The 23915-nt window shown below is 41.7% G+C and overlaps 1 protein-coding gene across 1 annotated transcript in view; it reads left to right on the plus strand.

The window, feature by feature from the left end:
• Nucleotides 1-23384, plus strand: part of METTL15 (methyltransferase 15, mitochondrial 12S rRNA N4-cytidine) — a 128694-nt gene extending 105310 nt beyond the window's left edge. The window contains exons 4-6 of the mRNA XM_084852825.1: nt 3048-3239; nt 5612-5790; nt 22437-23384. Coding sequence (XP_084708951.1) covers nt 3048-3239; nt 5612-5790; nt 22437-22882 — 817 coding nt within the window. The 3' untranslated portion in view covers nt 22883-23384. The remainder of the gene's footprint in view (nt 1-3047; nt 3240-5611; nt 5791-22436) is intronic.
• The last annotated feature ends 531 nt before the right edge of the window (nt 23385-23915 follow it).

Genomic DNA, 23915 nt, shown 5'->3' on the forward strand with positions numbered 1-23915 from the left:
TAATTAACTAGTTGGAAAAAAACAAACACCTTCATGTAGTCTCATTCAGGTATTGATCTGGCAGCAGTAACAAGGCTAATTTGTGAGTAGGCTTTTAATAGTTAGGTCCATGTGATCTTGACAAAATGCCTCCACCCGTTCGAAAACTAGTATTATCACTTAGGACAAGCATTGTTTCCCTTGGTGTTAGGACTTCTGTGCATCTATAGAATGTATGTTTTGGATAATTCCAAAATCCATGGTCCTTTATTAGGACCAAGTATGCACAACATTGTTGACAAGCTTTTTGAGATCTCCAGATTTCTTCTTCAGGCAAGATGGGTTGTATGGGAGAGAAAAAGAAGGCTGACTTGATATTGAAGTTATGAAGTCTGCATGATCAGTCTTAAGATGGAGTAGAAGGACAGGCACAGACTTAAATATTATTCATTTGGTTCTACTAGGTGTCATACTGGTTACACTTAGGACTCTTGGGACAAATAAATAATGGATGATTCCCCCATTTATGAAAATACGAAATCTAGTAGTTGCTCAAATTAGTCTCCAACCTGGACTTCAAAGATCCAACCGCACTCTGAATTTAATTTACTTGCTTATAAGTCTGCCTGTCTGCCTGCCTGCCTGCCTGCCTGCCTGCCTGCCTGCCTGTCTTCATAATAAATCATCCATAGATCAGCCATACATTTTCTACTATAGAGCCAATGGTGTACCACATTTTATTTTTATGCTGCTAAACAAAAGACTTAACAGATCCAGATCCAAGTAAGCTATCCAAACACCCATTACTCTCCCCACCTTCATTTTTCCAGTGTTTGTGAGTTAATAAATCTCCTCTCCAAATGTTCATAGTGCTGTAACATACCGTTGTTTACTCCTATATAGATATATTTGCCTTGAACTTAGTTGAGAAGGATTTTCATACAAAAGTTATGATGATAAATTAGTATAAGTAGATTTTAATTAGTTTTTTTTTATATAAGTTCTGGGTAGTACCCAAGTGGGCCATTGTGCAAGCAGGGGCCACTGCCAGTTCCATTCCACTAGTAGCGCCCACTGCTTGTGCAACAGGGGTTTAGTGCTTCGTCTAGGAACTGGAAACAAGCGGAAACACTCGTTTCTAGAATGGAGCAGGTCAGCACAGCTCGCATAAGGGAGCTCCGCTGACCAGTCCTGATCCAGAAACAAGTATTTGCACTCATTTCGGGGCTTATTAGAGGAAGCGTTAAATCCTCGTTGTGCACGTGGTGGCCCCCACTTGTGGAATGGAATTAGTGGTTGGCCCTGATTCTGGAGAAGCCCACTTGGATACCGCCCTCTGTATTTAGTTACAGGAGTACGAAAGGGCAAATCATCTATTAAATCTCAATTGTATAGTGTCTGCATGGAAAAATACATTGAGTGAATGTACACAAAACATCTTTATTCAGATGCCTTACTGATCTTTATTTTTAATGTGTAAATAGTGCATATGAGTTCAAGACTTGGGGAATGTTTGGCACGCTATTTAAAATTGCTTGTTTTTGAGAATATACCATAATTGATTATAAAATGTCCACAATGAAGAATGAGGCCTTATTAGTGAAGGAGGTGGGAAAGTATAACAGGCCTGGTGCCCTGTTTAGGCTAGTTAAATAAGGGTCAAACTAGACAAGATATTGGAGATCCATGATTTGATCTCCTGCTGGTTTCAACATTTATATGAAAAGCAGCCACAGGGGTGGGCTCAGATTAGGACTCTGGTGCTGGGAAGGGTTAAACCTGTCTTTAATGAAAACTGCAGTGCTCCCAGATGCTATATGCCTCTTTGGGAAAAACGTATGAGTACCCCTCCTGCCCTGAATCAGCACCCCCAGCATGCTTGACTTTTTTTTGAAAAATTAAAGAGGCAGAAGATCTGGTCACAGAGCTAAATATCATTCAATTTTGTCGTAAGGTACAAACTTGTTCAGTCGTTAAGTCGTGTCTGACTCTTTGTGACCCCATGTACCATAGCACGCCAGGCCTTCCTGTCCTCTGCTCTCTCCTGGAGAGTGCTAAAGTTCATATTCGTTACATCGGTGATGCTATCTAGCCATCTCATCCTCTGCCATCCCCTTCTCCTTTTGCCTTCAATCTTTCCCAGCATCAGGGTCTTTTCCAGTGAGTTTGAGGTGGCCTAAATATTTGAGCTTCAGCTTCAGCATCTGTCCTTCCAATGAGCACTCAGGGTTGATTTCCTTTAGGTTTGACTGATTTGACCTCCTTGCAGTCCAGGGGACTCATAAGAGTCTTCTCCAGCACCACAGTTTGAAGGTACAAACTACAGTAACATTTGTTTCTCAGGGATAGAAAGACACCCTTCCAAGGCTATTGCTGTTCTGGGATTGCATCCCACACTCCCAGTAGAGAGCACATCATGGTACCTGCCTGAAGCTATATATGTACCCTGTAGACCAGTGTTTTCTGGTCTAACTTTTGATAGCTGAGGCACATTATTTTTTTAAAATTAAAATTCACTCTTATCCCCCCAAAGGTTCACTTTTAGAATGTGAAAAAAGAACAAATTAACCCCCCCCCCCGTTTCTGAGTGAGACCCTATTCTGAGTGTGCCTCTTCATAGGAAAGCCCAGAGCAGTGATTCATGAAGAGATGCAAAGAGAGTGATTCAAGTGGGTACAGGCAGTTTTATTAAGCATCCCAATGCATTTAGCTCTTCATCAGGGGAACGTTATATTTTAGAAGACTTATTTTGTGTATGTGCTCCAGAAGGAGCTGATCTGAGTACAGTTATTGCAGGAGACAGGGTGCTAAGCAGCTCCTTCTGGAACAAGTAAAAAAAGGGAGACTTCTAAAAATATTTCAGTCTTCTGAAAGAACCAGTCCTCAAAATACACTGTTCACTCTGAGACCCTGCACACTATATTGAAATAGTCTGTGATGATGTTCTCCCATGGCTTTTGGTAGAGTTGCTGTTGATTGTATGCCCAGGGAACCAGGAAGAAATCATGGTTAAACATAGCTATCCTGATACTGAGCGGGTATATTCTTTTCTCTAATTCTTCTTGCAGGCAACAAATCCAAGCTCTTCTAGGACAATTTAGTCAAGCAGAAGTCTTGTTAACATCTGCTGGAGTGGAGCCAGGGAGTCTAGATGGAGTTCTTTTGGATGCTGGTTGCTCTTCTATGCAACTTGATAATCCAGAAAGAGGTTTTTCCCTACGGAAAGATGGCCCTTTGGACATGAGGATGGATGGTGGCAGGTACATAGTGATAAAACATTTCTTCCTTCAACAAGAAATCAATCACTCAACAGCATGCTGAATTTAATTTCCCTTTCAGGTTGCAGAGCTGGGATCACATCCCCATATGTACTTCTGCATATACATGTACTTTTATTTCCTTTTGCAAACTAGTTTTCTTAATGCCCTACATTTACTCCTTACTGGTATTTTTCCCCTCTACACTGAGTGTTATAAAAATTCACAAGGCCATGGGTTCAAAATCTGGCATTTGAAATGGAAACCATGGATAATAACAAAGCAAATCTTGAGCAAGCAACACAGATCTGGAATACTTGTAAAAAATACACTTGAGTATGAGCAGTGAGGCAATTCCTATATAAGTATCTCACTTTTTCTTCAAATTAGACCAATGATCATTTTGTTCCAGGTTGTTTATAGGAATTGTAATGAAACCACTCTTCAGTTTATGTATTAAAACTGCTTTCATGGCATTATCTATTTTAAAATTGCCCCATATGGGTAGCTCTTGCCTACTAGTGTCTGTGTGACAAACACTTTAATTTGCTTCTGTTATATGAAGTACATTTGAGTGGTACATTATGTGCTTATATTAACAATACACTTTGTTGAATATATATAGCAGCTGAGTATAAACTGGCAAGTATATGCAACAATAAATAAAGAGAGACACAATGTTAAAAAGAATTCTAGAGACAATACTGACCGAACTTTCAGACAGACCAACTGGAGCATCCACTGTTGATAATTGTAGTGAGCACATATATCTAGGGGTTTATACACACGCGCGCGCGCGCACGCAGTGCTGGCAAAACTTTTGTCTCTCATGTACACAGACATATAGAACAGATAGAGTGAATAAATAAAATAGAAAGATGGTTGAATGGATTAGCTGGAGAATTTTCCAAGAAATTTGGTATGTAAATATCAATTTGGACAGAGAGTAGCACTACAAATCTAGTTAGTATAACCAAAAATGCTATAACCCTAAGTCAATGACTGTATAAATCCAATTTGAAATTCATATGTAATATTTCTCACTGAGGATAATCAAACATTAAATCAGAGTGCTAAAGGACTTGGTAGACTTTCTGTCACTTAAAGCATCATTAAAAAGAAAGTTACTTTAAACCAGTTGAAGGTGGCTCATTTAATACAGTAGAATACTAGAAGACATTTTATTTTTGAAAAAAGGAGGTCAAACTAAATAACTTGCGTAAAGAGGCAGTGCAAGTAATACCTTTTGATACAATAGCCTCCTACTCTGCAACTTTTGATAAATTTAAATTTTTCAAGATATTTTCCTTATTGTCATTTGAAACTCTGCTGGAAGCTTATAGTTTAGTACAAAATGGTTTGCCTGACAATGATTTTCTAGAAGAATAGCTTCTATGAAATCAGAAAACTAAGGGCACAATCCTGTGCATGTTTAGACAGGAAAAAGTGCTACAATTTCAGCATTCCCCAGCCAGCCATGCTGGTTGGGGAATGCTGGGAGTTGTAGGCCTTTTTTTCTGTCTAAACAGGCATAGGAATGTGCCCTAAGTTGTCTCTTTCCTTCTTGTCAGGAAATCTTTGGTCAGTTGCCCCGATTGCAATATTTCTTGTGGATTCAGGTGCTGTAACATTTATATAGCGCACTCTTGCCTGCAAAGAGCATGCAGTACTCTGAATCAGAAGCAGTGTATACATAAAAACCCTCAGATCATTTAATAAAGGCAAATGAAAGAAATGTTCATTATTCCCTATATTCTGGGAATATTATCCAGACTGCTAATTTCTACTATCATCCTTTATAAAGGTATACCATTTCTGAATTGTGAGACCTTTAAGTGATCATTAAATACCTCACATTTTCTTCACAGAAGATCATTTTTCATAACACCAGATGTAAGGGAAAAGGTCACAGAGATTAAGGTTCTCTTTTTTTGATCAGGAAATAGATCAAGCAAAGTGATGTCTTGGAAAAATAGCTGCTTGTAAAATGAGTTCCTGGCATTATGCAAGCAAAGGCAGCCTTTGCAGTATTTTGTCTTTTTGAATTAATTCTGAGCTACAGTTATTTCTTTTAAATCAACTTCTTATAATGTTAAAGTTGATGATGATAAGGCATCTCAACTATTTTTTGTAGTTAATTAATGTTAGGAGGTTATAGGTGGAGGGAGAAAGCCTCCATATGAATTAATACGAGGGCGAGTTGAATGAGAGAAGCTGTTTCTGCTTTAAAATGATTTCTGCCTCTTATTGTAAAATCTCAGAAGCACTTGTATTCAGTGAGTGTGTGTTTGACTTTATGTCTCAATGCTGTGAAGCTTCACCCCTTGTCAATGAAAGCTGACGTCAGTGAACTAATTGGCTGTTCTTGTGCGTAGGTATCCTGACATGCACACCGCTGCTGATGTTGTGAATGCTTTAGATCAACAGGCGCTTGCGTCCATCCTGAGAACATACGGGGAAGAGAGGCATGCCAGGAAAATAGCTTCAGCAGTTGTTCAGGCACGCAGCATCTACCCCATCACCAGAACTCAGCAGCTTGCTAGCATTGTTGCAGGTACCCTCGTTAATTCTGAGCAGTGTCTGAGAGAGAGAAAATATTAATCCACAGAGTCCCGGAGGGATCTATTTGTACTTGAAATCATGCAAGATCTAATCCTGTCTATCCTGCTCTGATGTCAGCTATTTTTCCACATGCTCTATCTTTTTATACTGTTGGATGCTGATTAGTTTAATAATAGACTTTACATGAAGACATTTATAATTTTGCCTACCAAGGTGAAATCTCAGGTGACAAGAGCAGAGGGAATGTTTTATCCCTGCTGTCGAGAAGCCCTCAACTATCCAAAATGACAAGGTTTTTGTCTTAACTTAAACCACCTAATTTTGTTATATGGAAAGATGCCACAATTGCCCAACTAGTAAATAACAATCTACTAGCTGATTTCTCTGTTGTAAAGACAAAGTGATTAATAGGATATTTCAATTACTGATGCTATCAAAATGGGCTTAACAGGTCTTACTGCTGTTCACCAGAGACTGCCGAAGGGCCATCTGCCCCCACATGAATCTGTCCAGAGTTTAAGATTGACCTCAGAGATCCTGCTCCAAGTCCTTCACTATCTGAAGTATAGTGGATGGTAACCAGAGACAGGGCCTTTTCAGGAATGGCACCCTGCCATTAGAATTCCCTCCTCAGGGAGGTTGGCCTGGTGCCATCTTTCTTTTCAGTGCCAGGTGAAGACTTTCTTTTAATTTCCCTAAGCACTTGGTTTTTTAACCTCTTGCTGTGATTGTTTTGCTTGCTGTTTATGATGATTTTATATTTTTATTCTATAGACGACTTCAGGAGAACAGATAATAAGCAAATAAGCTTCAGACCAGTCCTCATAGACTCACTGAGTATATGGTGATAGCTGCTATCTGGGTGCATGGTGAACTTCCAGTGCACCACAAAGCTATCTTGAAACTATTTCACTGTACGTTCATGTGTTTAATGAGCTGATTGAGTATGCTTTTTGTTTTTTATACCATTTGGCTGAAGGAGACATCAGATGACCATTTCACAGTTCACTAAAGTCAGCCATCACCATGTTCCTAGGGGAGTTGTGAATGTATATATGAAAATGGCTTTTATTGAGTCAGACGATTGGTTCATCAACCCATTACTGTCTATTGTGACAAGCAACAGCTTTCCAGGGTCTCACGCCGTGATCTTTCCCAGCTCTGGTAACTGAAATTCTTTTAATTAGAGATGCCAAGGATTGAATCTGGGATCTTTTTCATGCAAAGTATATATACCACTCATTCTAGGACAAAGCTGTTCCTTCATTGTAACTGGGGTAGCACTTCTGCACAGTAGCCAATCCACCCTGAGCCAATTCACATCAGCATTTTATCCTCATATTCTACTGTCTGCCTAAGCATGGGGCACGCAACATCCCCCAATCTGTTGTGCTGACTATTTTCCCCTCAATATTCTATTTTTTCCAAAACTACTTTTATGATGACTTTCTGGTGCTTGCAGTTTCCAGATGGTACGAAGACCTGTGTATTCCAGTCTAGCAGCATTATTCCTCTTACTGGTAGTTGTAGAAGTTGTAGTTGTACAACTACTAGTTGTAGAAGGCTTTAAAGTTGTAGAACGTGTTCTGCAACATTTTTCCCAGCCTTCTCCCCACTCCATTTCTTCTCCTCTTTTCATTCCCTGGTTTTTTCTCACACTGATTTTCATGGGATTAGCGGGAAGGAAAAAACTTCACCCAAAATGGTACCATGACCTTCCCACCTTCTTCTCTCTGTCTTTTTTCTCTTCCTCCATTTATGTGTGTGTGTGTGTGTGTGTGTGTGTGTATGTGTTGGGGGGCATTTTTGACTGTGCACCTATGGAGCTGCGCAACTCATGGTGAATAACCATGCAATTTAGTTTTAAACTTCCATTCCTGCACGGTACTGGAGGTGCACATGAAGTTAGCAAACTCAAAAAAGAAAAAAGGCACACTGAAATGGCAGCATGCCCTCCATTTCTCCCGCAATTGCAGCACTATATTGAGGCATGTGCCATGTGTGTACACTACAAATGATAAAATACACATGACTTCTCAAACTTATTCTTCCACAATTATAACACTGTGTATTTAAGTGTACACTTGATTGCATTATAAACATGGTGGATACTGCACTGTATTCATTAGCTTGTACCCCCAGAGCAGCGATTGCCTTTTGAAAAAATACAGCTCAGCAGTGCCTCATACACAAAAGGGGCTCTAATGTAGATCTTACTCCTGTCTCTATAAGATGGCAAATACAGTTTTATGGAAGCAGGCTTGAATTATGGCCTCTCTGACTAGCGACAAATTGCTTCCCCCTAGACCAAGTGTGACAGTTCACTTTCTTGATTATCTGGATGGATATTACAAAATTTCCTTATTGCTGATTCTGGAAGGCTGTACATTACTCACTTTGCTTTTCTCACTGTAAACAGGATTGTTAAAATTTGAGGATGCTGGGTATAGATGATCCATCAGAAGTTTATCTTGAGGCCTTTTTCCAAACCGACAATTATATGACTATGGCTGCAATGCTGTACCTGGTAATTAGTCCAATTAAATTCAGTGGGACTTACATCTAAGTAGACAAAATTGTGTATAAGATTTTGTTGTATGTGTCAATGGTGATGCAGAAGCAGTTAAAAATGATACACATAATTCTGTAAAATAATTCTTAATATCTCAGGGGACACACATACAGTGCTATCTTATAATTTTTACAGCATTTAAAGATGGCTAGAGACACTTTAAAAAAAAAAGTGTATGGGGCAGTCAGCACAATTTCATTATTAAAATGCATTCAGATCATCCTCATGAGTGACCGTAACATTTATTTCTCTCCTTCAACATCACATTATTATCTGCAGATACGCAGGAATCTCTTCCAACAGCACGAGCTCTTCAAGACTCACGCAAACAGACTTTGTAATCAGAGAGCAAAAACATTTTCTAAGTCTTTCCCCCCATACTTGGGACAGAGCATACAGAGCAAGGGCCATTTGCAGAACACTGAAAATATATCTCCTGTCTCTGAGGGCATACTAGAGGTCTCACATAGAAATATTAAAATAATACATAAGAAACCCTTCCTCCCTCCAAATCAGTGTCTCCACTTTATCAGTGCACAAAGTTCCTGACCAAACCAGACCCCTTCAAAGTGTCATTGATGGATTATGTGGTTAATGTGAATATTTTACTGGCTGTTAGAATGCAGGGAATATATAGGAACTCAGGCATTCAAAACCTTCTGAAGAATGGACATTGCCATCTGCTGGCAGATAATTTATCCCAGGATAGGAGGTGATTTGTCCCTTAAGTATAGGAAGAAAGATGCCTTCTTCACTTGATTTTATGTTTATATATGATGCAAACTCTCTTGTAAACCTTTACCTCAACTTGTCAGTCAAAGGTCTATTGGAAAGTCCAGCGCTGCAGTTTTGTACATATTTATTATTTATTAATTAATATGATGGATTTGTATTGCACCTCTCTAGAATTGTTTGAGGCAGCATACAAAAATTGACATAAAAACAACAAAAAACATGCAAAAATTCCAATAGTCCAAAAGCATCAGCAATAAAAATGTTTTTACCTGGATGAGTGTAGGCATCAGGCATAGAAATGTGGGAGTGGGGTGGATTCCAAAAATGGGGCCACTACAAAAACATCCAGTTCCCCAGTTGATAATTGCCTGACCTCAGCAGATGGGTGAGGTCTGAGAAGGGTTCCACCTGATTACTTTAAAGCACAGGCAGTCTTTGAGAAAATCCTAGCCCAAATACAGGGTTTTATAAGTAAACACCAGCACCTCAGATTGCACTCAGAAATGCACAGGAAGTCAATGAAACTGTTTTGAAAATGATAAGATTTAATGCATATAACCCATGCCCATCCAGAGAAGAGCTGGTGCATTTTAATTTTTGAATCAACTTAAGTTTCCAAAAAAGATCTTCAGGGGAAGTCCCATTAATAACACATTGCAGTAGTGAAGCGTGGATATTACCATTTGTAAAACCTTATCTAGAGGGGCTCACAGCCCATTGGTAAAAAGCATCTTGTACCACCGACACCACTTTGGATAGCAAAATAAGGGCCAAATGGAACAACGCTCCCAAACAGCAAACCTATCAATTTACTTATTTTATTTATTATTATTAAATTTATTAATCACCCATCTGGCTGGTCACCCAGCCACTCTGGGCGATGTACAACATATAATAAAACAGTTTAAAACAATAACATTTACAATAAAAACATTTTCTAAAATACCCTAACCCATCCCAAATGCCTGCCTGAACAACCACGTTTTTAATGCACAGCAGAAGCTCATTAAAGAGGGGGCATGATGGAGTTCCTTAGGGAGGGAGTTTCACAGAGTGGGGGCCACCACAGAAAAGGCCCTCTCCCTCGTCCACACCAGTCTAGCTGTCCTGGTTGATGGGACAGAGAGAAGGCCATCCGAGGCTGATCTTGTTAAGCGGCCTGTCTGGTGTTGCTGGAGGCGCTCCTTAAGATAGGCTGGGCCAGAACCATATAGGGTTTTAAAGGTCAAAACCAACACCGTGAATTTGGCCCAGAAAACAACTGGTAACCAGTGCAACTCCTTCAGCACTGGAGTGATGTGATCTTGCTGGCGGCTGCCTTTAATCAGGTGAGCTGCCGCGTTCTGTACCAGCTGCAGCTTCCGAACCGTCTTCAAGGGTAACCCCACGTAGAGCGCATTACAGTAGTCTAAACAAGAGGAGACCAGGACATGTACTACCGATGGGAGCAGATGGTCGGGAAGGAAGGGGCGCAGCTGCCGTATCAGATGGAGTTGGTGCAGCGCTGTCCAGCTCACAGCTGACACCTGAGCCTCCATGGACAGCTGGGAATCCAAAATGACCCCCAGGCTGCAGACCTGGTCTTTCAAGGGTAGCCGTACCCCATTCAACACCAGGTCAACATCCCCCAGCCTCCTCTTGTCTCCTACCAAAAGTACCTCGGTCTTGTCAGGGTTCAGCTTCAGCTTATTCCTCCCCATCCAGCCACTCACCGTCTCCAGACAGGGATTCTAGGGCCAACCTCGGTGAAGATTTGAACGAGAGGTAGAGCTGCGTGTCATCTACATACTCTTGACACCGCACCCCAGACCTCCTGCTGATAGCCCCCAGCGGCTTCACATAGATGTTAAATAGCATTGGGGAGAGGATGGAACCCTGTGGCATCCCACAAGTGAGTGGCCACGGGTCCGAAACCTCCTCTCCCAGTGCTACCCTCTGGTACCTATCAGGGAGGAAGGACTGGAACCACCGCAATACGGTGTCTCGAATGCCCAACCCCTCCAGGTGGTCCAGGAGGATACTGTGGTCAACAGTATCAAAAGCCACTGAGAGGTCGAGGAGAACAAGGAAGGAGCATTCGCCCCTATCCAGAGCCCTCCTCATATCATCCACCAAGGCGACCAAGGCTGTTTCTGTCTCATGCCCAAGCATGGAGCCCGACTGAAATGGGTCTAGATAATCGGTTTCATCCAAGTGTGCCTTCAACTGCATCGCCACCACCCGCTCAATCACCTTGCACAAAAATGGCAGATTTGAGACTGGGCAAAAGTTGTTCAGAACTTGGGGATCCAAGGAGGGCTTCTTTAAGAGTGGTCTTATCACTGCCTCCTTGAGGGCTGATGGCATCACTCCCTCCTCAAGGGAGGCGTTCACCACTGCCCTGATCCCCTCACCCAGTCTCTCTCTGCAGCCCATAATGAGCCAAGATGGGAAAGGATCAAGTAAGCAGGTGGTTGGCCTTACAGATGAAAGCACCTTGTCCACTTCATCAGAAGGAAGAAGCTGGAACTGATCCCACAAAACCGGTTTGCCACAGGCCGCCTCTTGCTCACTAACTGTATCCACAGCGTGCGGAGTAACACTCCTTATCCGATCAATTTTATCTGCAAAGTGCCTTGCCAAGGCCTCACAGGAGGCCTTAGAATGCTCCAGTGGTTCCAGAGCCACAGGACCGATCAGGCTGCGGACCACTTGGAACACCCTCCTGGGACAGCACTCTGCAGACGTGATAGAGGCAGCATAATATTCCTTTTTTGCTGCCTTTGCCGCCACATGATAGGCTGAAGATATAGTTCTAGCCTGTGTCTGCTCATCTTTGGAGCGAGACTTCCGCCACCGGCGCTCTAGCCGTCTCACCTCCTGTTTCAGAGCTCCTAACTGCGGATTGAACCATGGTGCAGTCCGACCCCTGTTCAGGGGGAGAGGGCGTTTCGAAGTCACCCGATCTAATGCCCCAGTGATTGCAGCATTCCAGCCACCCACCAGGGTCTCAACCGAGTGGCTATTGGCGTGCTCCAGTGAATCCCCAAGCGCGTTCAGGAATCCATTCAGATCCATAGGACGCCTGGGGTGGACCATTTTAATGGGTCCTCCACCCCTGCAGAGGGGTTGTGGAACCGAGAAGTCTAACGTCACCAGATAGTGATCTGACCATGACAAGGGGGTGGTGGATATACCCCCAACTTCCAGATCACTCCCCACTTCTCCAGAAACGAACACAAGGTCTAGTGCATGACCGGCTACATGGATGGGCCCAGTTAGAATATGGTGCAGCTCCCAGGAAGCCATGGTCTCCATGAAGTCCCGAGGTGCTCCTGTGAGGATGGCCTCCAAATGTACATTGAAGTCCCCCAACACCAATAAGTTAGGGGACTGTACACGCACATCAGAGACCACCTCAAGCACCTCGGCCAGGGAGTCAGTCGTACAGCGGGGTGGACGGTACACAAGCAGAATCCCCAGAATGCCCTTCGGGCCCAACCTCCAGTACATGCACTCAGCAACCTTGGTCTCCCGGAGAGGGGGTCTGATGAAGACCAAGGACTCTAGGTAGATAACAGCCACTCCCCCTCCCTGATCCCCAGCCCTCGGCTGCTGTGCATACGAAAATCCAGCTGGACACATGGCCGCAAGAGTTGGAGCAGTGGCCTTGCCCAGCCAGGTCTCCGTAATACATGCCAGGTCTGCACCCTCGTCCAGGATCATGTCATAGATGAGGGAGGTTTTCTGGGTAACGGACCTGGCATTGCAGAGCAGCAAATGAAGGCCAGAAGATGGAGTCACGCCTCCCCCAGCCATCCTTTAGCTCTGGACAGGCCCAGAGCAGGGGACAGATACTACACATCTCTCCCTTGTTCCCCTTACCTGGCATGGCCTGCCCCTAGCGCTCCACCAGTGCCTGCCGCCCAGCCTCGCTATGTCAATATCAAGAAATTGAACCCTTCCTCCATTGTCAGACAGATCACATACAGAGGCAGAAATCTCAGTACTGCATACTCTCCAGGTTTTAAAATTATTATTATTGCTGCTGTTTTGCTTTTTGTTTTCGTTTGTTTCCTTAGAGGGAGAGAACATTCACATGACTCATACATCAATAAAAACATTCAGAAAATATTTGTCAAATGATATAAGGCATTTGATAGTCTCTACTAAAGTACCATAACATACTGGACTAGAGTGACAATCTTTTATCTTGTTCATTCCCAATCATGAGCCATGAAATGTCTGCCAGCATCTAAAGTGTCAGTGCATCAAAGGACCTTTGTCTAATGATCCAAAAAACCTGGACATCTCATTGTACGTGTTGTATACTTCCCTAAAGTATTTCTAATCTCTCATTTAGGTAGCTGATGTTCCTTGTTAACTGATAGCTTATCTTATCTTTATTTTTCTTGCTTTTATTCAGATTTGTGACTTGTTGACAGATCAGAGTGAGATTATTTAATCATCTGAACTTGCTGGGAAGTAAAGTGTAAGGGCCAACAGACAGTTTAAAATTATCTTGGTTGATAAATCTAGTTTCATGCAGATCTCTGCAAGTTCATAGACTTTTAATTAACAGTTTGAAATTTGCAATATTGCGTGAGTTTCAGGTATATATATATATATATATATATATTTTAAGAGATCACAGACAAAAGGACATAAGCTGCGTCACTGAAACTTATTAAATGTGATTCAGATTCAACGGGAAATTCCTGTAAACAGGTCCCCGCTCAGAATTAATTTTTAAAGCCTGCCACACTGTCTCACACAGGGGACTTGAATGCTGCCCATTCACAGGCACAGCACGTTGGTAATTTCATTCAGAAGCTTAAAATTTCAGTGCATTTTAACATCTGAATCTATTAGGTTTTAAATAGTGTAAGCAACATCAGGGTATCCCAAAACGAAAAAAGATCATTTCTCTCCTTGGGATTTTAAATCATTCATCTTGCCAGAGGCGTGGTATTTTTATGAATGAAATCCATTCTGCATGCTTTCCATACAAATTTTGTTCTATTATTATCTGTAGTAAAGCCTGTTACCAAGCAAGATTTTTCTTCCACTGCCAATGCAATTTTCTTTGTGGAAAGGCCAGAACAAGATGGACTTTTTGTGAGGATTCAACATTATTTCTAGATTAGTGATTAAGAAAGAAATACTAGGGTGGCCATGTGTCTTCTTTTATAGAGGAGAGTCGTTTATTTGAAGAGCTGTCAGAGGACCATCCTCTATTTGAAGGTGTCCTCTATTTGAAGGGCCATCGTCTCCATGTCCAGATTAAAGATAAAGATCCATAAGGAGGGAGAAGAGGGGGCTTGAAGTTGCCCATCAGCAATTAGCACCTGGACAGCAGACCGAACAGGTACAGCACACCTGGTCACAGTCTACCCCACTATAAAATTGCATTTCTATTTAAATTATAATAATTCTTTCTAAATAAGCATTTATAAATGTAAATTAGCATATGCACATTTTATACAAATCTGTGTCCTCTTTTTTGGTGATGCATAAGTGGCCACCCTACTCCTGACTGGACTTCTCCAGTTAGAACTGAGATTAGCAGGGAATCTACCACTATGGGCACAAACCTATGCATGTTTAGACAAGAATAAATTCTACAACTCCCAGCATCCCCCAAGCAGCATGGCTGGCTGGGGGATACTGGCAGTTGTAGGACTTCTTTCTGTCTAGGATACTTTCCTAAATAATTTCTATTCTTTTTTTTTTTTCTGGCTGACTCCAGCAGAGATAACCATAGCTATTTATTTAAAAGATTTATACTCTGTCTTTCCTAAAAATAGTTGAAGGAGTTTAAAAAAGGAAAGGTTCCTCCTGTGCAAGCACCGGGTCATTACTGACCCTTAGAGGGATGCTGCTTGCACTGGCGTTTTCATGGCAGACTGTAGCGGGGTGGTTTGCCATTGCCTTCCCCAGTCGTGACTACCTTTCCCCCAGGAAGCTGGGTACTGATTTTACCGACCTCGGAAGGATGGAAGGCTGAGTCAACCACATCACTATTTGTATTTATTTATTTATTGCATTTATATCCCGCCTTTTTTCCTCTTGCAAGGAACCCAAGGCGGCTTACATTATCCTCCTCCTCTCCATTTTATCCTCACAACAACCCTGTGAGGTAGGTTGGGCTGAGGGTCTGTGACTGGCCCAGAGTCACCCAGTGAGCTCCCGGGCCGAGTGGGGACTAGAAACTGGATCTCCCAGGTCCCAGTCCAAAGCTCTCACCACTACACCACACAATAAAACCTTTTAAAATTACAAAACCTAAGCATCATAAAACAGAGGTCAAACAAACTATAAAACCACAAAGTGGCAACATTATAATTGGCACCTCATTGTAGTATCATAAAGACATCTCAGCCAGCTATTTATAGGGTAAAGGGCCTTTCTTAAAATACAGGTCTTTGCTATCCCCCCAAATATCCTGAGGGAGGGTACAAGATGCACTTCACTTGTGAAGGAATTCCAGCACCTCGGTAAAGGCCCTCTTCCTGGTCACAGACAGTCAAAGAGATAGGGACACGTAAGAGAGCCTCAGATGATCCTAATAGGCAGGTTGATACAGGAAAAGGCAGTCCTTCAGATATCCTGGCTCTAAACCATAAAGGGCTTTAAAGGTAATCACCAGGACTTTATGTCCAGAAATAAATTGGAAGCCAGTGCAGCAGTTACAGTAAGGGAGTAATATGCTCCCAATTAGCAGCCCCAGTCAACAGTCTGGCTACCATATTTTGGATCGATGGAAGTTTACAGATTTTCCAAAGGCAGACCTACATAGAGTACATTTCAGTAGTCCAAATGTGATGTAGCTATAGCATGTGTTACGATGGCCAGATTTGCTAATCCTAGGAATGGACATAGTTAGTGCACCAGCTTGAGCTGGTCAAAAACTCTCTTGGCCACAGCCAACACATCAGCATCCAGTGGTATCACCAAACTACAAGCCTGTATTTTTAAGGGGAGTCAAACCCCATTCTGTGCAGGGCTCATTCTCAGTTCAGCAGGCCTACTGATCAGGGCTTGTCTGGATTACACTTCTATTTGTTAACGCACAACCCGTCCAGGTCAGAACCTCAATGGCCTACATAGAATGAGATGGAAAGTGAAGAGAAAGCTGAGCATAATCCCTGAAGAAACTCTCCTAGTGGTTTCATGTATACGTTAAACAGTGTGAGGGACAAGATGAAACTTGGAGGAACACCACAGTCCAAGCCACTGAACATAAGAAGAGCCATGCTGGATCAGACCAAGGGTCCATCTAGTCCAACATTCTTTCACACAGTGGGCAACCAGCTGTCTACCAGGTATCCACAGGCAGGACATGAGTGCAAGAGCATGCCCCTGACCATGTTCTCCAGCAACTGGTATACATAAGCTTACCGCCTCTGTTACTGGAGGTAGCACATAGCCATCAGGACTAGTCCCCCAGCATCACCTTCTGGAATCAGTCCTGAATAACAGTAACACTGCTCCTCCAAATACCATTCCTGCCAGACTATCCAGAAGGATACCATGGCTTGGTAGTCTCAAAAGTTGCTAAGAGGTACCCTGTCTAGTTCTCAGCTTAGGTTGTCAGTCAGAATGACTGGTGCTGTTTCTGTTCCAATACTCGGCCTAAAAGCAGTTTGAAATGGATCTAGGCAATTCATACAAACCATAAAAACCTAGAGTCAAGGCTATCACATGGTTGAGCACCTCACCCAGGAGTAGAACATGTGAGAGGCGCTGGAAATTTTCCAGTACAGTGGAATTAGGGCAGGACTTTTTCAGAAGTGGTCTCACCACCTGTTTTAAGCTTGCAGGGACCATATTATCTCACAAGAAGGGTTTAAGCACTCCTACCACCCAGTCTGCCAATCCACCTCTGGCAGCTCATAAAGGGCAAGGGTAGAGCACTCCTCTCTAACAGTTCTGTCCACATCTTCAGGCTGCACAAATTAAAAAGAATCCAACAGAACTGGACAAACAGGTGTCAAAGGTACATCTAAACTGGGTCTGCCCTAACTGTGGCAAATAAGTTAGAATTGATGCAAGCAGTTATATTCACAAAGGTACCTAGTAACTTGGTCACAATGATCCACTGTGGTCATTTCCTTCTTGAGGTCCCAGATGCAATGGCCCTCTCACCACCCAGAAAAGCTCTATTGGACAACTGAGCAGACACAATGGTAATAGAAAAGTAAGATTTCTTTGGCATTATCGCTGCCACTGAGAAGACTCTAACACAAGCTCTAGCTGTTGTTGATCAGATTTATCACAAATTTTCTGCCACCATCACTCACTCACTCACTGTATTTATTTATACATACATACATACATACAATTTAAATTCCATCTTCCCACTTACCAGAGTAGTGCTCAAGGTAGCTACTGTAGCTGTCATCCCTGCTGATTCATCAGCTCCCCAGCCCACCGTCTCGACTAGCAGGGAGAAGTCATTCAGGAGCAACCATTTGCAGAAGAGCTATTCTGGACCCAAGCCACAGAGTATGCCATTTGCCTCTAAGTAGTTTATCTGTCATTTAACGTGTTGGTTCCATAATTTTAATGTAAGTTTGTTGCACGCAGAGCAGTTTCTATAGTTGTGTCCTTGGTGGGGGCTGATGTTAATCAAGGCTGCCCCAAAGGGGATGATGGGCAGCAACCCCAATCCTAAGGGACTTGCCAAACTAGGCAGAACACATAAGAAGAGTCTTACCAAATTAGACCAAAGGGTACATCTAGTCCAGTATCCTCTTTAAAAGAGTAACCAGCCATATCCTTCCAGGAAGCCCACACAAGCAGTGCATAAAGGCAACATCCTTCCTCTGTCTCGTAGCAATTGGTATTCAGTTGCTCACTGCCCCTGAAAATGGAGGTTCCCTTTTGCTATTGCAGATAATATCCATTGATAAGTCTGTCCTCCATGAATCTGTCTAGCCATAAAACCTGGTGACCACCTTATATTGCGGCAGTGAACTGTATATAATTTAACCCCATAAATTAACAGTGGGTGCTCTTCCACCATCTGAGTTCCCCAAGGGCCGTCTGATTGAATGTAACAGCCATTTGAGTGCCCTTCCTGCTGAAGGAACCATTGACATGCAAAGAAACTGGTTGGGTAGTGTCAAACCCCAATTAGATTCTTTGTGATGTGATGCTAGACCCATGGGAAAGAAGAGATGAATACTAAGCTTCTTAACACATCCTTCCCAATGGGTCTACACTCTCCTTCCCCTGTCATCAGATTGTCAGCCTTATAAAATTCCAGAGGTGCTACCTCTTCTGCCACACCCTGTTCTAGTGCCTCCTGAAGCCATGGTTTCTTGTACTTCATGTGTGTACGTGTGTGTGCATGCTCTCTGACTCCCATCTTCCAGCTCTTAATGGTATCCTCACAGGACCGCACCTATCTGCCAAATTCACTCTCAGATAAGAGCTTGGCTGAGGTCCAACCTAGGACTTTGGGAAAGAGAACATTGGCCCTTATTGTTGTTTACGCCTCACTATAAGATTTCTTAAATGTATTGCAGATGCAGAAAAAATAGTTTTCTGGCTAGTTGCTGTGAGGGGGGAATGCGCAGTTCTATTGCTAAATTCAGAGGTATTGCAAGATATGTCCATTTTTATTCATCAAATATGTGTAGCCACATTGAGAAGACAGTGTATACAGTTCTAGTCTCCCCATCTCAAAAATAATATAATAAAGCTGGAAAAGGAACTGAAAAGAACACCAAAATTAACCAGGGATTTCAGTACTTCCCCTATGAGGAAAAACTAAAGAATTTGAGGCTTTTTCATTTTTAATAAAATACAAGTAGGGAATGAAGGATGGCGCAGCACACTTCATGCACATACAGAAGTGCATATAATAGTTCAGATTTTCCTGTATAGCCAGGTTTTAAGCATGCTGGGTCATCTGAAAATACCCCAAGAGCATTGATGACCCTGATACTGTTTATAGTTACTTGCTCATTTGTGAAAACTGTTCACTTTGCTTACCACAGTGATCTTTAAATTCTATATGGAAGAATCATTTTTTTCCCTAGGTATAAGCTCCAGTCAGCGTTAAGCTCAGGGACTTCACTTTCAAATGAAAGTATATTTTTAGATTTATTAAACAGAAGGAGGAATACACCTTGCTCTGTGATTTTTTTTAAAGATCCCTTTGCTTCATTTAGGCTTCAGCCTTCTACGCTCAGTTTGCTGAATTTTCCTTTTGTCTGTTTCTTTATTCCTTCCAGGTATATAAAATGAAAGACTGAATGCCACAAATACATTCACCGATAATAAACAATGTGTTAACAAAAAGTTCCTAGCTGATTCTTTCATTTGCTGATTCTTTCATTTGTAGGCCAGTGGAAAAATGACAATATGTGCTTTCATATAAATGCCTAGGATCTATGTTCTGTGGAGTGGAGTGGCCTGGAAAGCAAGCATGACTAAAGATCCATCAATCCCTTGTTTTCAATGCGATGTATGTGGGATGGGCTGCTATGCCAAAAAAGAAGAAACCAACCCATCTGTTTGTGCAGATGTGGTTTATATGTTCTGCTGATTAACAGCCACCATCTTTGGTGAACACCAAAGCGTGGATCAGGGGACATCATGTCATAGTTCATTTAACCAATTCAAAAATTACTTCACTGTCATGGCTATCATGGAAAATTACTTCTGCCCAGTTGGGGTTTCTTGCAGCTGCAGTAATGTTTGAGTCTACTCCCTTATGAGTCAGCTAGATCTTATGTTAAGTATCCATGCTTTTGGCCTGCTGGCTTCAAAGATATGCAGCACTGGTGTGGATGCTTAACACATGATGCGACTGAACCAGATTCAAATGTTACAGCAACTACACAGAGTGGCAACCACATGGAAATGATTTTAGCAGCAGCCCCCAGACTGCTGTGGTTGTATTTTGAAATAACCCTGGAATGTTACAGATATCATTGAAGAGCAAAGGTGCTAGTTAAGTCTTCCCTTCCATCTAAAAGTGGCATCTTTATATTAGGCCACTAGTACATTATTGCCGTAGAATAATTTAGATTAGAGCAACCTCCATGTGCTTGAATTTTTAATAAATATGATATGTGGGTCTTAAATATTACAGAAGCACAAGCAGGTTTGAAAATGTTATCATACTTGTCAGTTGAAACATAAACAGTGCCACTGCCTGATTTTTGTATTGGAATTATGATGGGAAAGAAGTGATAATTTAAAGAACAGTAAATGTAAGTGTGGAAGTATCTGAAGAAATAATTTTCTGCTAACACGACATCTGTGTATGTTTTACTTACAAATAGATTGTGATTTTTTCTGTGTAGCAGTTAATATCCATATTCATAGAGAAACACAACTTGAGCATCTAAACATGATTTATGAATGAGTAAATATAAATCAGCCGACACTGAACAGACTTGGCTCTCATCAACCTAGTTTATTCAGTTTCAGTTGATGTATATTTAGATGTAAAATGGGGAGCAAGAACTCTTAAAAAAATAAAGCTCACTTGAGAGATCACCATTTTAATCATGTGCTCTGATTCACTGTGAGTGGTCACTTGCATTCTCAGATTTCCTTCTAGATTGGAAGCAATACACTTAGAAGGATCCAGCGTCTGGGGGTTGTGGGTTCAGATCCACTTGCTGGACTAAGATTACAAGTGTGGCAACAACAACAAAAACCACTGAAAAGTGTCAACCTTGAAAATGCCAATATTCAGCTTGTGTGTAGGGAGGTCACCTCCAAAAGATGTTTGATGCTTTCAAAGCTGAAAATGTTGGCCATCTTCTGGGTATGAGCCCAGAGCCTTACATGCTGTGTGCTGCTGCTCATGACATTTTTTATTTGGGCCATAATGTCTTATGGAGCAATTGTGTATATGGTGAGCATAAAATGTTTTATCATACAATCTTAACAATGTCTTGGGGTTTTGTAAACTATAAAAATATTAAAATTGATTCACTGACAGCCTAGAGCTGTGGGGCTAAATGTGGTGCCTGTGGGTGGTGTGTGTTTTGTGTGGGTTGTGTGTGTGTGTGTGTGTGTTTTGTCTGGGGGATTTGTGTGTGTGTGGATGTATTATGTGAGTGAGTGTTTTGCCTTGTGTGTGTGTCTGTACATCACCAGTTTACCTTCTGTGAAATGAGTATTATTATGCTTTGTAGGGGCAAACAGTAGCTTTGTATTTTGGAGCACAACCCACCTCTGCCTTATATTTAGGTTCTTGGGCAAGCTACATTTCTTTTAGCCTCATCAGTTTGCCTTCTGGGAAATATGAGTTTTATGACTCATAGCAGCCATATTGTGAGAACTCCCACTAGTCCAAAAAGGTTGAGGACCTCTACCCTAGAGTCTAGTAGACCATACAACTGATATAACTGGCTTTTATAAATCCTACAGCTACGGACATAAGGAGTGGCTGAGGTTGTCCTTTTCACTTAGTAGTTACATAAGGCAGGAATTACACATTTTCTACATTTGAATGTAGACATTTACTAGTAATTTTTCACATTTGGGGGTGCAAGTAAAACATATGCCAACTTGCACACCTTTGATGAGTTACCAGGTTTCATCCTCCATTCCTGTTACTTACTAGTAAAGGATGACATTTCAAGCAGCAGGGTGTAATGCCTGTCCACCAGCAGACCTGCTTGTAACTAACCGTTTCGGCCTAGCATTTTGAGCAGCAGGTTGATGGGACAAAAATAAAACCACAATAAAAGTCATGGAGCAATGTGGGTGGACCTAGGTTTTCATGGCTGGGGGCACCTGAGTAAATACTGCCTCCCCCCATGGAAAATTACAGCAGGAAGAGTGACTGTAACTCCTATTTAATGGTGCCTCCCTAGGACACCAGATAAAGCAGATGGGGTAGGTGAATGATCTGATGATTGCAGCATTCCAGCAAGAGGGGCAGGCAGGGAATTAATTAGGCCCTTCCAACCCAAGTGTGTGTAAAAAAATAACATTTTGATAGCCACGATTATTTATTGTTGGAATAAATAAGCTCACTATTGTGTCTGCTGATGATATATGCAAAGACAAGTCTGAAAACAATTCTTCACATTTCTGGCCATTCCTGATCTTGACACCAGCAAATTGCCAAGATTGATCAGAAGTGAGGATGAAATTTTGCATTTGGCCAAAGGTGCTTGATTAACTAGGAGATTCAGAAACATTACTTTCTGACCACTGGCCTTCTAAAATGTTGACAGCTATCATTAAACATCAGCAGTCACAAAGTTCCTGACATTTACTACAGTTAGTAGTAAAGTCAAAGGTAGTAGTGAAGAGCCATTTCGAAGTGTGTGACTGTCAAGGAAGTAATATTCTTTCTCTCTCTTTAATAACAGGGGCTTTCCCTGAAACAGCTTTGTATGCTCGAAAAGACTTGCTTCACAGACCGATGCATGTTGCGACCAAAACTTTCCAAGCCTTGCGTATCTTTGTCAACAATGAGCTGCATGAACTCTATGCAGGATTAAAGGCAGCTGAGAAGTTTCTAAAACCTGGGGGTCGATTTGTTGCACTTTCCTTCCATTCATTAGAGGATCGTATCATCAAGAGATTTCTTCTTGGAAGAAATATGTCAGAAAAGTTCAACCTCAGTGTAAGACAGAAGGTCAGGCAAATTGGAAAGAACCCCTCAGAACAAGAGGAGGAAGATGAATTGTCCAGTGGAAATGCTAACACAAAATGGACAGCTATACAGAAGAAAGTGCTTACTCCACAGGCTAAAGATATTGAAAGCAATCCAAGAGGACGCTCAGCAAAGCTAAGAGGAGCTATCAAGTTGTGAATGTGGTTTTTTTTTTGTCTAAAGAAATATAAATATTCAGCAAAAAAGATGATGAACACACAGATGTGGTTACATTAAAAAAAGATGGTCACACATCTTTGCTACATAGTGGTACATTTTATTTCTAATTAAACTAGAATGTTGAAGAGAATACCACATGTAACATGTGCCTTTGAAATGGACGCAGTTAGAAATATTTTGCATTGCTACAGGACAACGTTCTTCACATATGCAGATTAAAGGACAAGAGAAAATTCTGTTTGTTTTCTCAGTTGTACGGAACTGACCTTATTACAGCAGTATTCACATACCTAAATTATTTGGTCCATCAAAACACTACTCATTTTTTTTCCTCTGCCATGCATGCAAATATGTTACTTAACAATGCAGAGTGGTAGTAAAATTCAAATTGTTGAGTTAAAAGTAATAGCCTGCTTCCCATGAAAGAGATTCATTGTATCCATTATCCTTAAAAAAACAACAACCCCCCCCCTGCATATAAGTGGCTTATGAAGGAGATGTTGCACCTCCCTCAGATTACACAAACAAAGCTAAGTTTTTGAGCTACATTAAAAAATTACATTATTTTATTACTTTTTTGTGTTGTTTTATACCTTAGTTTTAGGTATGACGGGTATGTTCACAGAAATTTGGGAGTAGTGTGACAATACTCCTATGCATTCTCTATAAGAGTAAAGGCCTCTTGGGGGAGCGCAAGGGCCCATTGGTTTTCTAGTAATTTGGGGGTGGGGAAGGGAAGAGAAAATCAGAAAGGGGTCTTGGAAGCTCTGCTGTAGGTGTAAAGCTCCCTACACGCTTCTTTGGATCCTAACCAGAACATGGAATTCCCATTCAATCACAGGGAACTATATATACAGGTCTTTCATTGTCTTGCCATGGTATTTCAGGAACAGTTAATTTTGTAATTGTGACCTGAAAATTCCCAGACTCTATATGCTCGAGCTCTGCTCCGTTGTGCTGCCTAAAGTCAACCAGGAGCACCTTCTCCGTTCTACTATCAGTAGTAGGCATG

The sequence above is a fragment of the Heloderma suspectum genome, chromosome 1 (assembly GCF_057233095.1).
Source record: "Heloderma suspectum isolate Gila_16-S chromosome 1, 16-S_ref, whole genome shotgun sequence".
NCBI classification, from domain to species: Eukaryota; Metazoa; Chordata; class Lepidosauria; order Squamata; family Helodermatidae; genus Heloderma; species Heloderma suspectum.